The 16,946-nt window shown below is 38.2% G+C and overlaps 2 protein-coding genes across 11 annotated transcripts; both read left to right on the top strand.

Moving 5' to 3' along the window:
* Nucleotides 1-7,467: 7,467 nt before the first annotated feature.
* Nucleotides 7,468-11,918, top strand: LOC126634127 (probable magnesium transporter NIPA8). 4 transcript variants are annotated; one of them, XM_050304615.1, is made up of 15 exons: nt 7,468-7,853; nt 8,025-8,131; nt 8,324-8,492; nt 9,024-9,111; nt 9,223-9,284; nt 9,447-9,532; nt 9,648-9,721; nt 10,075-10,177; nt 10,258-10,386; nt 10,484-10,583; nt 10,702-10,821; nt 10,919-11,009; nt 11,077-11,146; nt 11,335-11,431; nt 11,515-11,918. In XM_050304615.1, exons 3-15 carry the CDS (start codon nt 8,400-8,402, stop codon nt 11,734-11,736), a joined length of 1,335 nt encoding a protein of 444 aa, XP_050160572.1. In that variant the 5' UTR covers nt 7,468-7,853; nt 8,025-8,131; nt 8,324-8,399; the 3' UTR covers nt 11,737-11,918. The 4 variants fall into 4 exon arrangements, with proteins under 4 accessions (XP_050160572.1, XP_050160574.1, XP_050160575.1 ...); XM_050304617.1 differs by lacking the exon at nt 8,025-8,131 and having other exon boundaries at nt 7,468-7,851; XM_050304618.1 differs by lacking the exon at nt 8,025-8,131 and having other exon boundaries at nt 8,373-8,492.
* A 508-nt stretch (nt 11,919-12,426) lies between these two features.
* LOC126634131 (OVARIAN TUMOR DOMAIN-containing deubiquitinating enzyme 12-like) lies at nt 12,427-16,548 on the top strand. Of its 7 annotated transcripts, none has more exons than XM_050304623.1 (10): nt 12,427-12,713; nt 13,432-13,623; nt 13,721-13,794; nt 14,353-14,407; nt 14,489-14,563; nt 14,998-15,071; nt 15,210-15,258; nt 15,731-15,812; nt 15,982-16,038; nt 16,119-16,548. In XM_050304623.1, exons 2-10 carry the CDS (start codon nt 13,459-13,461, stop codon nt 16,220-16,222), a joined length of 735 nt encoding a protein of 244 aa, XP_050160580.1. In that variant the 5' UTR covers nt 12,427-12,713; nt 13,432-13,458; the 3' UTR covers nt 16,223-16,548. The 7 variants fall into 7 exon arrangements, 5 of the variants coding, with proteins under 5 accessions (XP_050160580.1, XP_050160579.1, XP_050160582.1 ...); XR_007627209.1 differs by having other exon boundaries at nt 12,430-12,713; nt 15,175-15,258; nt 16,168-16,548; XM_050304622.1 differs by having other exon boundaries at nt 12,430-12,713; nt 15,731-15,815.
* Nucleotides 16,549-16,946: the final 398 nt, after the last annotated feature.

Raw genomic sequence — 16,946 nt, 5'->3', positions numbered from 1 at the left:
GAAGTAAGGGGCTTTCGAGAAGTTGAAGAGGAAGAAGAGGTTGTTGAAGGTTCCAACACAGCAAGGCGTTCACAGAGGCATGAAGGGAAAAGGCTCGTGAAATGCTCTTCCTGGTGTTGGGCGCAGGATGTAGAGGGTCGTTGGGCCTGAGACGGCTGCGGCAGTTGTAACGTTGGAGGCGGCAATGCTGCTGTTTCTCCGCTAGGATTCATAACCGGTGGCGGTGCTCTGCATTGTTGCCCACTTTGCTGCTGCTGCTCATGTTATGAGAGTGAAGCAGAGAAGAAGGAGGAGAATAACTCTTTCTTTTTGGCACCAATGGAGAGAAAGGGAGAGCGCTTTCATGGCCTAGCCAAAGATAGAGAAAGCCGTAGAGAAATAGAGAGGATATGGACATGTGATGCGAAAATTTTCTTAACACACAAATTTAACCCTCTTTTGACAATTGTAGTACAAGTATAAGTAGGGATCGTTCTGGACCGGGGATTAGGAGGGCTTGCTAATAACCTCTAAACTAACTTAAAAACATAAGACTAAACTTAAAAACACTTAACAAGACTCGCAAGACTCAAAGCCAACTTAAAATACTCAAAACAGCTTAAAACAACTAAATAAACTTAAACTAGACACTAGGAATGACTTTGGATGAAAATTGACTTTTACTTGAATCAAAACACTTAAAAATACAAACTAAAACAGGTTTGAAACACTTTGAAATAAGAAACTAAAGGGGGGTTTTGATTTGGATGAAGTTGAAACAAACAAACAAGTATGAAAAACTAGACGGATTGTAAAACGAATGTGAGAAATAAGATGACGGATGGGATAGCTAAAAGCTTTTTCTCCACACATGACATGTATGCAAATTACTTGATTTCCAGTTACTACTTCATTGAATTATGAACGACAATGCTCCAAATTAACTGTGACATTACTAGTTAACTCTCAGATTTTCCTTGTTTTAGTGGATTGGATGACATCATTCGACAACCCAAAACATTCTTCTAAAGTTCCCTACATGACATCATAATAGAGACACAATCAAAGATCATTACGTTTAATGACAATTATAAGCATTGACAAAACATTTGCAACTATGACATCATGTCACTCATGCTAGGAATTGAACTTAACGCGATCGTTTATAAGCGACCTTCACTACATGTGAATATAAGTTTGTAACGATTAAGTCTATGTAATGCTAGGAGCATAACTCTATAGCTAGGAGCTTTGTTTCCTTCTTCCCGCAGTTATGCTTTCAGTGCAGTCTACGGTCTCCCCACCGAAACTTCCTTATATTCTAGCAACGGATTTATGCATGCCAATTAAGTGTCGACCCTTAATTAACAAATACAAATAAGTTATCAATCAAATAGTTAAGCCAATTGCATTCACGATTCAATAGTTCATAACTGGAATTTATCAAATTATATTGCACACATAATCATGGATTTGAAATCACCCCTAGCCAAGAGGGGTTTAGCCACTCATATTTACAACAAAACGAAAAGAAATGAATTTAAACATTAGAAATAAAAGAAAGAAAACACCTAAACGCTCCAACGATCAGAGTTGGACAGCAAGCACGTCCAAGCACTTTCCTTCCCTTCATTTGCTACGACACAAGGTGTTGGTGAGTGTTTGAAGGTTTGTTTATATGGAGGAATGGATGTAAAGATGAATAGATGTGTTTAGATGAAGGTTGTATTGAAATGGGGATGAATGATCAAGCAAAGTATGAACTAAATTTATATTACATACACTTCCTTTTATAGAGGAAGTGTATGGCAATGGAGGGGAACATGGAGTGGTGTAGCAATTGAGTGCAATGATGCATGAAATCTGAAATGATGGAGGGAACAAAGAATGGTGTAGCAATTGAGTGCAATGAGTAGTGTTTGAAATGATTCAAAGGTGAAAGTGAAGTGATGATGCAAAGCATGGGGGTAAAATGGAGTGATGTTGCAGCTAGGGAACATGAATGATTGTGCACATGGTAGAGAAAGGAAATGGAGGTGGAATGATGCAACAAATGAGTCAATGGAGGGAACATGGATGATGATGCACGGCATAGGAATCCAAAGGGAGCGTAATGGTGGTGCACGGCAATGATGGAAAGGTGAATGGTGAAGCGACACCCCTTTGTGGCTGAGCTCTTTGTCCTTTTTACATTAATTCTTCTTTCTCTTTAACACATTCCTAGCCCCTTTAGTCTTCAATTTCATCCATCCACCTTGCTCCATGCATGTGCTATTCATTCCAAGCCCAAAACTGCTCCGAAATGCACCAAAATGCATCTTATTGCTTCATAAGGCCTATGGACCTACAAACACACTAAAATAGCTTAAAATACATAATTAACTAAGAAATAACAACATAAATGCATGAGAACAAGCTAACTCAGTTGCATAAATATGCTCCTATCAACATGGTGGCTTTGTGTTTGTGGGGGTTTTCTGGAAAAGCCTAAAGAGGTTCTGGGTTTTTGCAGATTCATGGTGGTGAGATGGAAAAATGAAAGAGAACCGACATGATTTTTCGTATCGATTCCCACAGACGGCGCCAAATGTTGATGCACAAAACCGGAGGTCTTGGAATAACGTAGATCCGATCGTGAATCTGTAAGAAATGTAAATAACACAAGATGTATCGTGGTTCACCCCAAGGTTTGGGCTACGTCTACACTGATTATGTATTTATCTGAGGGAGAGAGAGCTCTGAGAGTGAGAGCTCTGAGAGTGAGAGCTTTGAGAGGGGGTAAGAGGGCCTAGGTATTGGCCTCTGAGGGTGAGAATGAGGCCTCCCCAATTGTGAGGGTGATAGGTCATTTATAGAATAAGGACTCATCACTTATTACATATTTGCCAATTCCTTTATCACATAATTACATTGAAGTCCTCCGAGTATTTATACGAGGTCTAAATACGAAGGCCCTAAGTATGATATAAACACATAGAGTCCTCACCTCATTCTCGAAGTTTTCCCTTTCTTCCCTTTCAACCTGTCTGTCCATGGTGGAGCTCCAACAAGAATCCTCACCTCCCTCTCAAACTCTCGCGCTGTTGGGAAAAGGTTGGTGCGAGGTTGGCGTTGGGGAAGTCGAGGGAGCGGACGACCAGGAAGGAGGAGGAGGAGACGTTGTCGCATGTGACCCAAGCCAATTACAGGGGTGGAGTCGACGCCATTCAAGGAAGAGAGGGCGGAGTCCGGTCATTGTGGCCAAACATCCCGATGGGAAATTTGGACATATAACCAAATTTTAGACCCAGTATAGAGTTATAATCACTGTTTTAATTTTATGATAATTATAACCAAAATTTGACGTAAAAGTACTAATATTCCTTAAATATTAGGGTATCTCACAACAACCAAAACAAAACCTTTAAATAACCTTATAATGAGGAATTAATCTCTATCGCTTTTTTGTTTTCATTATTCTCTACGACTTTTGAATTGCAACCTTCCAAATTTCTACACAATGAAAGCATGAATCAAAAAGCAAAACTAGCAACATTTTTGCCATATCCTTTCTATGCCTTTGCGAGAATTAGAGATTTTGGTGGGCAAACAAAATTTGACTCCATATGACACGTCCCGACCCTGATATTCTTTGAATACCCGGATAGGCACGTGCTGGCCGACACCTGAGGGTGACGAAAGCCATTTATTGATTACAAGAGTAATGATTAGGAGGAAATATTCATGAATACACATTAGAATCTAGAAGTAATAAACAAAATTTTAAGAAGTGTTTAGAGTGCACAAAATACTTTCTAAAACAAAATTCACAAAGGAAAGATCATTACAGAATATCACACAAGTGAGTGATAGATTGCTACTGGTAGGGGAATGCCTCGTACGTTGTGTCATAGTCCTCGTTTCTAAGACTTGAATGGGGGCGCAAAACAAAGGTGAGTGGACCCTTTCTAAAAATTACATGATTTTTATAGTTCAATTTCATAAATGAATAGCATGTCTTACGAGTTTATGATTTGATTTTATATTAAGCATGTTTATTGAATATGTTGATTTTTGTCTCGTTTTTGGTGTGGAATTAATTGTTGGCCTATGTTGATCTATATTTTAAAATATCATATTTTTTATAAAAACCATGAACTGGTAGACTATCTGATGGATGACGATAAGATGCTAGAACATGTTTTAGAAACCCCTTTTTATAGTATATAAGATGTATGACTTTATACTATGAATTGGTTATTTATGAGAGACGTAACGATTTATACGTACCTAGTGGACACTATGCCGCCTGGGGAGAGGATCTGGTGTTGGCAGATAGGCCGGGAGAAATAATCCCTAGCTACGGGCTGAGGGACACAGAGCATGCATTGGGCCAGAAGTTGGTAATCTCTGGCTACGGGAAGAGGTGCCAGTTGTAAGGACTTCATCGATGTGTTTCCTGATGATTTACCGGGGTTGCCACCTGCGAGGGAATTTGAGTTCACTATCGATTTACTCCCAGGTACCAATCCTATTTCCTTGGCACCTTATCGAATGACACCAGCAGAGTTGAGAGAATTGAAGATCCAACTCCAATAATTGGTAGACAAAGGTTACATCCAACCGAGTACATCCCCGTGAGGAGCTTCTGTTCTTTCTGTTAGAAAGAATGATGGATCAATGAGACTCTGTATCGATTATAGGCAACTGAATCAGGTGACGGTGAAGAATCGTTACCCTTTGCCTTAGATCGATGATTTGTTTGATCAATTGAAAGGTGCTCAGGTATTTTCCAAAATTGATCTTCTATCGGGTTACCGTCAGTTGAGGATTCGCGAGGATGATGTCCCGAAAACTGCTTTTTGTACGAGGTATGGGCATTATGAATTTCGTGTCATGCCTTTCGGATTGACAAATGCACCTGCAACATCCATGGATTTGATGAACATAGTCTTTAGACCGTATCTGGATCAGTTTGTGATTGTGTTCATTGATGACATTCTAATTTATTCTAGAAGTGTTAATGAGCACAAGAAGCATTTGAGATTAGTGCTGGAACGATTGAGGGATAACCAGCTTTATGTCAAGTTTAGTAAGTGCCAGTTTTGGTTAACTCAGGTTGGTTTTCTTGGGTACATAGTTTATGCTGAAGGAATCAGTGTGGATCCCCAAAAGGTGTCAGCAGTGTCTAACTGGGAACAACCGAAGAGTGTCACCGAAGTGAGAAGTTTTCTGGTTTTGGCAGGGTATTATCGAAGGTTTATTCATAATTTTTCTGCAATTGCTCTGCCTCTTACTAAATTGACTCGTAAAGGTGTTCAATTCGTGTGGGATGAAAATTGTGAACAAAGTTTTCAGGAGCTTAAGCGACGCCTCACTTAGGCCCCTGTTTTCGCTCTTCCATATGACAATGGTGAATTTGAGCTGTATACTGATGCTTCTCTATCAGGTTTTGGGTGTGTACTGATGCAGCATGGAAAAGTTATTGCCTACGCTTCCAGACAACTCAAAACCCATGAAAGAAATTATCCCACTCATGATATGGAGTTAGGAGCAGTGATTTTCGCTTTGAAGAATTGGAGGCACTACTTGTATGGAGAAATGTCATGTTTTTACGGATCATAAGAGTTTTAAGTATGTGTTCACCAAGAAGGAGCTGAATTTGAGACAGAGAAGGTGGATGGAGCTTATTAGTGATTATGACTGTTCGATCGAGTACCATCCTGGGCATGCTAATGCCGTGGCTGATACTCTTAGTCGGAAACATCACGAGCAACTTGCATCACTTCAAACTGTACACGTTTCGTTACTATTTTTTCTTCGGGAAATTGGTGTTAATTTGGAACCAGGTGAGCACGGAGCTTGGCTAGCACATTTTCAGGTTAGACCTATCTTTGTAGACATGATCCAGAATGCGACGAATTAAAGGAACAAGTGTTGAAAGGGGGCCATAACACTTCCAAGATGGGTGACCCACTAGGAAGTTGCTCGTGAGTTCCCATAAACAAAATCGTGAGGGCGTGATCAAGGCCCAAAGCGGACAATATCTTGCTACGGTGGTGGAGCAGGCCCGGGAAGTGATCCACCCCGGGCCGGGATGTGACACCATAAGCAGCGGGGAGGCAAGGACCACGGGTGGAGGACGATTTCCCTCCTCATCACATTGAGAGTTATGCTCGAAAAAAAATGTTTCACTTAACACTGGCCCTGAAGGATTTTCCGTGGTATATTTATTTGGTCTTAATTTATGTTTCACTCATTTTCCGGAAAGGCTACGCTTTCAAAGCTCCCATTTTCACAAAATCAGTGGTACCTTACTCTCCCTTCTCTCTATATTTTAATCTTCCAAGGTCTTTGATTTTTTTTTTACGTTTTCCACGGAAGCTGTTTTAATTCATGCTTTCATTCTGGTTTAAAAGTTGCAGATATTTAAATGTATGGTTAAAGATCGTAGACATTTGAAGGAGTTTAAATCTCCATCTATATTCAAATATGCAATATTATAATTTGGGTTTTGGTTGTTATGAGAAACCCTAGCATTAAGAATATATTAGTACTTTTACATAAACTTTTGATTATAATTATTATAACATTAAAATGTTGGTTATAATTCTACATGTGTGATGAGGGCTGGATGGATGATACTATTTAGTTGGAATTTAGTTGAATTAATTTGAATACTTATTTTTCTGGGTTTAAAAAATTTAGGAAAACTAATGAAAAGGGCTTGAAAACTTTGAGTTTTAATGATAAGGACAAAATAAAGGGTAAAGTGAATAGTACCAAGATTGACTTTTTAGTGTAAAAATGTGATTTTTCGTTAAAGTGAACAGTACCGGATGCTTTTCATTAAGGGTGCGTTTGGTACGTGGGACGGGACGGGACGGAACGGGACGAGGCGTTCCATCCCGCGTTTGGTGCGCCAAAAATGGGTGGAACGAGCTGTTCCACGGTAGAGATTTTGGGTGTTTTTGCGTTCCACCTCCCCCCCTTGGAACGGGTTTGTTCCACGTATGTGGAACATAATGTTTTACCATTTTAAGACAAATATACCCCATGTCTTTTTCAAAAATTACACCTTCGTCCCGTCCCGTCTGCGTACCAGACGCACCCTAAAGTTCCCCTTAAATTTAGCGCAAGTAGTAGTAATAGCCTAATATGTAGTTGAAAAGTCCAACCAAATGATATCAAACAAACACTCCAACCCCCCTGTTTGTTTAAAAAGTTGCTGGCAGTTTAGAGCCCAAGATTAACCACTTCAATGACAGTTTAGTGGAGCCCACTCCTTCCCAAGCAAAAATAAAATAAAACAAGAAAACCAGAGATGGACGGTCAGATGATAGCAGTTATAGTTGTTTTGTCATGCGGGTTAGCGTAGGTGACTGTTTGCCTACAGTTGAAGAGTACGGCCGCCATTTCGTGCGTTGAAGCATCACGCCTTAGGCCATTGACCGGACAACTCTTTCTTTTCTGTCTTCTTCTCCCTCGTGTTGCATACATAACATTTACATTTACATAAACATAAATAAGCGCAGGAAGTAAGTTCTTTTCTTTCTTTTATTAAAAGAAAAAGAGACGAGGAAAACTCTTCTTTGCCTTTGCCCGAACTCTTCTTTCTTTGTTCTTGTTTCTGGCATTCATTCTTCCCTAATCCTTCCTCCTCAGTCTCAAATTTCTCACATCGATCGATTGATCTCGCATCGCATCGTATCTGGGATTCTGTTCTGGATTACAGTTATTTTCTCCTTCTCTCTTCGGGAATCGGAATTATTCCCCACCCACCCAAACGGAAACAACACTCAGATTAAACAGACACTAGGAAGAAAAGAAAACCCTTACCTTCACAATTTGGATCCGCCTCGATCGAAATTCCAACTTGTCCGAGAGAGAGAGAGGTAAATTAAGCTCCGTAGCTCCAAATGTTAGTTTCTTTCTATAACTTTCTTCTTATTTGTTTGTTTATTTATTTGTTTGTTAAATGTATTTATGATTTCATATTGTGATTCCTGATCTATCGAATCGAAATGATAATCATTATTAATTATTTTTATTTCATCCGAAACCAGAAACCGCCAAACCGGGATTGATTGATTATTGATGAGATGTGATTGTGCTTTGTTTGACGTTGTAATCAACATTCCGCCACGGCTCCCTACCTCCTTACATGATACAAGTTATTTTTTTCACTTTTGTATCATATCATATAGAATTACATCTGTCAGATTGTCTGTAATTGTGAAATACGATTGATTAATTGATTGATTGTATTCATATTTCAAACACCCAGCTGCGAGACATTGGGAATTCCTCAAGCGTTTCTCTTGCTAATCGCGCTCTATATGTGATTGTATTCTACTTGTGCCAGGTTCAGTAAGTAATATTGGTTCGCAACTTGACATCTCAACTGCATGCAGCCACGGCTTCAAATCTCTTTCTAATCCATGGGGGAGTGGGTCGTTGGAGCTTTCATTAACCTTTTTGGCAGCATTGCCATCAACTTTGGAACTAACGTTCTCAAATTGGGGCATAACGAGGTTTATTCTTCGTACTCTATTACTTTGGGTGGCTGTCTTGTGTGTATTTGCTCATTGGCTTCTTCTTGTCGAACCATTATGAATTGTGATTGTGTATAACAATCTTTAGGCAAATTTATAACCTTCCACTTGTTATTGTGATGACTTTCCCGTTAGTTTTCTATCTGTTCCACTAGTTTTTGTACATTTAGTAGGGTGTGTATGCTTTCTCCTCTTTTTAGCACTTCTACTCTAATTGTTACCGCACATTATTGCTTGAACATCAACATGCGGCTTGCAAAGCAACAATACAAACCACACCTTTCCTTCTTCGATGCACGCTAAATCCTCATTAGTTAGATCTTTACGTTTCAAAGTTTTCATTTGATGTATGCGAAAACTTCTACAGTTCATGCGTTTCCAATTCTTGTATGCTGTCTAGTCTGAAAATGCAAATTTCAGCCACCTGTGTTCCTTCTGCAGCAATTCAATGCTGGTAAATGTATTTATACCATGATGCAAGTGTCAGAATGTTTATTTCTGTTTTGGCAGAGAGAGAGACATTCAATACTAGAAAGTGATGGAGGAAATGGAAAGCTTCCTTTGAAGCCTATTATACAATATCAGACATGGAGAATTGGTACAGTTCTCTCTCTCAGTGCTTCATCTGTTCTAACGGTTTTGGACATTCTAGTTTGTACGGTGGATTACGACACAGGACTTAAAATAATATAGCTTTCCTCATATACAGGCTTTTTATTTTTCGCTCTTGGTAATTGCCTAAATTTCGTATCCTTCGGATATGCTGCTCAGGTCAGTATAAACTATATTTTGTTAGCCTTGTTATTTGAATCCACAAAGTAGGATTAGTACTTATAAATACTCAGATTTCAACATCTGCAACATGCTTCAACACATATCTGTATGAGTTTGTTATTTCTAATTAGTTTTGTTTTCTTGTATCCTTCTGTGCAGTCACTTCTTGCGGCACTGGGTTCTGTTCAGTTTGTATCCAACATTGCCTTTGCTTACTTTGTGTTAAACAAAATGGTGACTGTTAAGTACGTTATAATCTGAAGTGAGAATAAATTTTCATAACCGTAATGCTGTCTGGACATCCATTTTACACATATTTCTAAGTACATCTCTATGTATTAAAACTGCTGTCTTTTGCAGGGTAATGGTTGCCACAGCCTTTATCGTTCTTGGGAATATTTTTCTCGTTGCTTTTGGCAACCACCAGTCACCTGGTACATGATTCATTTTCAAGTCATTATGTCTTGCAGTTTCATTTAGTGTTTGTTTTGTGCCAATCCCTGAATAGATGATCAATTGTTCTCCTGTATTACTCTTACCTGTGGCAAGAAGTAACCATCCCAAACGCATCTCTTCCCCCCACCCCCTAAAAACACACATACACAAGTTCAACACTCTTCCCTGCAAACATTGTATACAACAGCCTTATCACATCGAACCCCATGTGTGCTGGTCACATGACTGGTTATTGTGAGAGGGCCATAGTATACAACGGTTGCGCAAAAGACCTTCTCCACAAAAGCAAAAGTAATGGACTTCATCTATGGTTTAATTTTTTTTGTTACAGTATACACACCTGAGCAGCTGGCCGAGAAATACAGCAATATTGCATTCCTTTTTTACTGTATGATTTTGGTTTTAGTTGTTGCCTTGCATCACTCCATTTACAGGTGAGAATTAAATGATGAATTCTTCCGTCTTATTGGTTGGCTCCAACAAATTTCTTTTACATCAGTTTCTGGATATACAGGAGAGGAGAACTTCTGCATGCTGTTTCTGGCCAGGATCTGAGACCCTACTGGCATATGCTGCTTCCTTTTTCCTATGCTATAGTTTCAGGTGCTGTTGGATCATTCTCAGTGCTGTTTGCAAAATCTCTGTAAGTTAGCTTTCCAAGAGAGTTTTCTTTGTGTAACGCAAGTGGTGCAATCATGCAATTCCCTTCTGTTTCTAATTCCTCTGTTTTTTCTTGGCAGATCTAACCTGCTACGTTTGGCCTTGTCTAGTAGTTATCAGTTACATAGCTGGTTCACATACTCCATGCTCCTTTTATTTCTAAGTACAGCTGGATTTTGGGTATCAGTTATTGCAGAATTAAATTTAGATTACTTGGTTTACAAATTTCTGCAATGGCATGCTATGGTGCTTTATTTAGCTTTTATATATTAATACCTTTCTGCGTCTACTTCTGCAGATGGCTCGGTTGAATGAAGGATTATCCTTTTTCGATGCAATTCTTATTGTTCCTATGTTTCAAATTGCTTGGACATTCTTTTCCATTTGTACAGGATTTGTATATTTTCAAGAATACCAGGTTCTCTCTCTCCCCACCAAACCCCTCCCCTCCCCCCCCCCCTAAAAAAAAAAAATCTGAGGTCATGTGGAAAGCTTATTTGTTGTGCTCAAAACAGGTATTGGATGCACTAAGGACAACAATGTTCATACTGGGAATGATTTCCGTGTTCGTAGGCATTACTTTGCTGGCACCTGATGATTCCAAAGGTATTTGATTGATATTTTAAAATTTTAAGTAGGCAGAATATCAAGACGTGAACTTTTTAAATTTCAGGTGCTGAAGTCAAAGATAATCCATCTTTAGTTTCTGTGGTGTCTTCAAGCATTTCAAAAGACGTGGGCAGGTACAATACATTCTTTTATGCAACTTTATGATTTCAATGTTGTAGCATATTGATAGCAATGCTGGAGTGGAATGACATTGTTTTAATTAAGAAAAATGTTGTAGCATATGCTTTCACATTTGAGCTGGATGAGTATTCTGTTTGTTTGTCAATTTCACCACTGTTTGACACCTGTGTAAGTTTTCCAGGTTAGCTGTTTCATCTGAAGACGTACAAACTAGAGATGCGAAATCATTTGTGCAAGGAATCCTGGTGAAGATTTCAGATGCAATAGTGAAGGCAAAGGTGATCTAAACTGGCTTGTTGAACTTACTGAGATAGAATCCTGGTATTGACTTTTAATTCTCTGAACTTGGATCCTTTTGCAGACTGCTTGTGCATTGGCACTGGGATTTGGAGAGGATTCTATTAATGCATCTGCGGTCCTTGTGATGCCTATGGTGTCATCAAAGATAACGGGCTTTAGAGGAAATGGGTTTGACCGTGCCAAGATTTTCTCCATGAGAAATTCTGGTTGGACTAAGATCTCTATGGATGAAGATGCTACAAAAATGCTGGAGACAAGCCCGGTGCTTCCCGAGAGCCCGTGATAGGAGTAGTAAATTGCATTAAATTGCTTCGTAGGACGGAATTGTATTCATTTAATTGTCTTTTGTAGAAATAAAAATGTTTAGGACTCATTGTATTGTGCATTGATGTTCTCTTAACAAGGTGTAATTTGTCACGTTATTGTATATTGTTTGCTAATATATTTGAAAGAAAGCTTAACCGATTGAGATGTGTTTGTGCGCATGTGAAATTTGGGTGTGATTCGTAAGAGTATGTGGATAGGCTGTTTACAACAACTCTATTTGGGTGTGATTCGTAGGATAGGAGTTTATGGATAGGCTGTTTACAACAACTCTTTCTTCCTCTGCTCGTTTGTTATTTTATTCAACCAACTATAGTCACCTCATGCCTTCAAATGAAACTAAAACAAATTAAATATGATCTCGTTCAAGCTCGATTCAAGGATTTTGTTTGGTGTCTAAGATTGGATTGAAATAGATAGAACTTTGAAACGTTGACCAACTCTTCTTCTCTTCAATTTAGACAATATTGATATCTGTAGGTTGGCATTCAATTTTTCTTTGAGAAATTAGAATGCCAATTCAATCCTTAACATCAAACAACACTACCTAACTGGAGACTGGGTCACACTTTCGCTACTAGACGGTGATAGGTGGATTTGGCAAATTGGCTGTGAATGAATACTTGCAGAAATAAGCAACCGAAAATGGAACGGCTTGAGATTCTAAGGGACCAAGTGGAAAATATAAAATATCGCGAATCGGGGGATACCCCGTACCGGGCACCCGGTGCTTGAAAATCTAACTGACTTACAACTACCCGCGCGTACGATATAATTTTTTTTTTATTAATTAAATAAAAAGAAGAAAATACAGCGGCAGGCAGGGCACTGGGCACCCAAATACCAGATCCAACAACCGAGCCAAGGAGGACGACCACGGCGGCGACAACGATATCATCCCTCTTAATTATCGAACGAAACGAAGAACATCATCAGGTAAAGGCCTAAGAGCTGTAGCTCATCACTTTATGCTTACGCACGCCTTACAAATTCTGTACGCGGAATTTCAAGATGGACGAATCATTCAAGATTCAAACTTGTTCGACGTTCTTTCTGATTGCCCTTGAATTTATTACCCCAATTGATTTGATATTTCGATTGAGCACTAAAAAACTCGTTTTTTCGCTGTTCGCCTTCCAATTCCAATTCCAATTCCATGTTCGTAATCAGTTTCCAATTATCTATCGTGTTTGTTTGTTTGTCGGATTGATTGATTTTGAGTTTTGATCCAATCTGAATCTGCCATGTTTGAGTATGTATCGTGTACTTTATTCAGTTCCTTCCTTTTTCTTTTCCTTCTTTTATTACATTTGGACATTATTATGTGGATAAGTATTAATCCGAATCCAAAAGAAAAGACCCACATTCAGCCATTTCTTACTACTCTTAATTACCATCACTCCAACAAAGTTCCAAGAACAATCTTACCCCGACCGTAATTGACAGGGCACATTCCGGCAAGCCTAGCAATAGCATAGCTTTACATTTATATATTGCAATTGTTTAAGACCAATCTTCTTACCCTCAATTAAGAAATATGCCATATCTTTGATTATTGGTTGTGAATTCACTTTTGTTGAAGGGTTGTAAATTCTTGTTGGCTTTTCAAACTAGGCTACTCAGCTTATAAGCTCATTCTGGTACTTGTTTTCAGTGTGAAGAAATTGAAATAGACTAGTTTATGATGAACGGGACTCACAGTGTGGGCGAATGTTCTAGCTCAACTTCCTTGAGCAGCCAACAGGATGTTGAGGATGACCGCATGATTGCTGCTGTACTATCAGAAGAATATGCTAAGTTAGATGGTGCAGTTGCTAGACGCCTTTCCAACCTGGCACCTGTTCCTGTAATGGAAATTTCCTCCCCCCCCCCCCTCCCCCCAGTTCACTCTTTTTGTTCATAGCTTTATATCTGATAGTATTATTATCTTTTCAAAATTCCAGCATGTTCCACGGATAAATTCCTACATCCCCAACATAAGTGATGCTGGTTTGGATCACCAACGCCTTCTCCAGAGGTATGTTTATGCTTCAGAATAAAAATATGCATTGGTTATTTTGTGGTTGACAACTTTCCTAAAAGGTATTAAGGTAGCCCTTTTTATCATTTGCCCCCTTTCTTTTTGGTTGATGATGGGAATAATACAGGTAAAACAAAATGCATATTTCAAAGGGAACAAAAAAAATGCAAGCACACACTTGGAAATGGCTGGAGGTATTGGCAAACCTCACTCTGGATATGCATGCTTTGCAAGTTGCAACGCATGGAAAACCACATGAATCCTGAAAATGATAGTAGCACATATGATGCATTGAGGCTAATATTTCATTGCCATGTTTGTTGGGGTGTTGGACCTGTTGGTATTATACGAGGAGAGGTAGTTTTCCTTGGGTGTGGGTTGATGGTTGTACACAAATTACGCTTGTATGACAATACTCAGAACTATAACAACATGTTTAGCATGTGGATGAATTCTTGATGGACTATAAGTAGATATCGGTTTTGTATTCTCGTACTTCTGTTTAACTTCTTCTTGGGTGATAGTTTAGTGAATTTCCTTTTTACTTCCTTGCAGGTTACATGTCTATGGTTTATATGAAGTAAAGGTTTCTGGTGATGGGAATTGTCAGGTATCTGCAATACTGAGAATCCAAAGTCCTAGGTATGCCATCTTTTGATTTATATTGATTCCTTTTCTCATTGTTTTGCAGTTTCGTGCACTTTCAGAACAGATGTACAAGTCTCCAGAGTATCACAAACATGTTCGGAAAGAGATTGTGAAGCAGGTAGAGTGTACATGAAGTAACCAATTGCTATAGGAGGAACAAAATTTAGATGGCTAGAAATTGGACTGGAGATCATTTGAAATGGAATGAAGGATCAATTAAGGAGATAATGAAAACTATTACCACTGCAATATTTTGATTAAAGTAAACCTCCATCCACCATTTGCTACCTCCGCAGTCACTACCCTTACCACTCATGTAACCATTGGATGGTATAATGCCAATAGCTACTTGTCTTTGTTCTCAGAACTACTGCTTCCTGTGCTCTCTACAAAGAAAAATTATCATGACCAGAATCTATAGTGACCTTTCAGTTCCATATTGTCTCATTTTCAACATTTTTTTTACCAGCTCTTTGATTAGTTTAAAGGGGAACAAAAAAGCGAATGCCTTTTTTGAGTATGCTTATCGTGCACTACTTTTCCTGTTTCCAGCTCAAAGACCATCGTTCTTTGTATGAAGGCTATGTCCCTATGAAGTACAAGCGCTATCACAAGAAAATGGCAAAGTATGTCAAATTGTTTAGGATCATTAGTTAGTTCGGTTATTTGATCAACAAGCTTCTGTTTATATGTATCTGGCCTGGTTTCATCTATTTTTTGGTGCAGCAGGTTTGTATTCACTTTTAGTTTTCCACATGATGCAGATCCGGTGAATGGGGAGATCATGTTACTTTACAAGCAGCAGCTGACAAGGTCTTTTACATTTGTCCCAATGGATCTGAATTTCTTTCTGTAGATTATAGATACTTGTTCTAGGTTAATGGGATATAATATAATATATATATATATATATATATATATATATATGTTTATGTGTGTGTGTGTGTGTGTGTGTATATCATATCTTACCAAAATAATATAATATCGGCGATTTATCTTAGCTTTATTTAATATATTTATTGATGACGGCATCAAGACTTTTTCACTTTAACTGGAAATATTTCTCCATGAACTTGAAATGGAACTTGATATTGAATATTTAGTGGCAAATAAAAAAAATTATTGAAAAATAATGCAATAGTACAAATTTTAGTAGATAATTTTTTTGTAGAAATAAATAAATATAGACCAGTGCTCACAGCTTGGAAAGTGTCTTGTTGGCATAGTGTTGTGTGCAATTCTTCTCTCGTAGTTTATGATGTTTTGTAATCTTGTTTGAATGCAGTTTGCAGCAAAGATTTGCCTTTTGACATCATTCAGAGATACTTGCTTTATTGAAATTATGCCCCAGTACGAGCCACCAAAACGTGGTAGATGGAACTATCTTTGCTCTTTTACGCTCATCCAAATGAAAAAAAAAATCTGAAGAGATTCTTTAGTCTCGTAGTTGTAGGTTTAGATGAAAAATTGTCTTGCAAAATGCTATAGGACAATTTCAGATTTTAACGTTCTTATTTTTCCTTCTAAATAATGCAGAGTTGTGGCTGAGTTTTTGGTCGGAGGTTCATTACAATTCATTATATGAAATCCGAGGTGTTTTTCTTTTGTTTATTTTTTGTGTTTTTGTTTGATTTAAATCAGCAAGAGACTTATTTTATAGGTGTCAAATGCAGTACAAGGAGAGAGTTTGGTTAATATCTTAGTTGCGTGCCTTGTTTGCAGACATGCCAATTCAACAGAAGTCAAGGAGGAAACACTGGTTGTTCTAGGCTTCTAGCACTCGGGATGTTCAAAGATTTTAGTACTGTGCATATGTTCTCTAGATGTTGCCTTTTTCATTGTTTTTCGATTTTACAATTTAATTCAGTTACACAGTTACATGCTTATATATTATTATATATACAACACTAGAGTTTTGACGATTACTGCTGTGCTGTCTGATGGTTTGTACTTGTAGTGTTTCAAGATTTTATTATTTGAATTGCTCAATTCTTTTGCAAGACCAAAGACGGACGGATTGTTCCTTCCTCTTTAGTTTTCTGGTATTTATGGATTATCGATGTGAAATTACTAAGATGAATCTATTATATATTTTTTCGCCAATTGTTTTGTTAGATCCCCTTGGCTTCGTTAGTGTGTAATAAGTTGTGTAGATATTAACAAGGGTGTGTGAGAGGTAAAATGAGGGGTGTGGATAACACCACACTTTTGCATAAACCAAACAAGAAACTGGTACGTGAAGGAATGGATATGAGATGAATAATTTCCTAGCTAAATTATTCGTATACCTGGATTTTTCGTTTATTGGTTGTTAGCGCATGATATGACATGATGTGGTTTTTTTTGTTTATTGGTTGTTAATGCATGATATGACATGAATGTGAATGATAGTTATTCTTTCCTTGTAAGTAAACAGGCTCATAAATATCCTAATTCTCATTTCCTAGCATTTCTAAATATGGGAATGAGGGTTTCGTTACCACTCCTTGGGAATGGAGATT

The sequence above is a fragment of the Malus sylvestris genome, chromosome 9 (assembly GCF_916048215.2).
Source record: "Malus sylvestris chromosome 9, drMalSylv7.2, whole genome shotgun sequence".
In the NCBI taxonomy this organism is placed as follows: Eukaryota; Viridiplantae; Streptophyta; class Magnoliopsida; order Rosales; family Rosaceae; genus Malus; species Malus sylvestris.
Note: the sequence above shows the minus strand (reverse complement) of the source record. Positions and strands in the feature narration are given on the sequence as shown.

Coding starts and splice junctions, on each gene's coding strand:
- LOC126634131 (XM_050304622.1), top strand. CDS start 13,459: ATGATGAACGGGACTCACAGTGTGGGCGAATGTTCTAGCTCAACTTCC. Junction 15,072..15,209: donor TATCACAAGAAAATGGCAAA/GTATGTCAAATT, acceptor CACATGATGCAG/ATCCGGTGAATGGGGAGATC. Junction 16,039..16,118: donor TTCATTATATGAAATCCGAG/GTGTTTTTCTTT, acceptor TGTCAAATGCAG/TACAAGGAGAGAGTTTGGTT.
- LOC126634127 (XM_050304617.1), top strand. CDS start 8,400: ATGGGGGAGTGGGTCGTTGGAGCTTTCATTAACCTTTTTGGCAGCATT. Junction 8,493..9,023: donor TCAAATTGGGGCATAACGAG/GTTTATTCTTCG, acceptor CTGTTTTGGCAG/AGAGAGAGACATTCAATACT. Junction 10,178..10,257: donor TTGCATCACTCCATTTACAG/GTGAGAATTAAA, acceptor CTGGATATACAG/GAGAGGAGAACTTCTGCATG.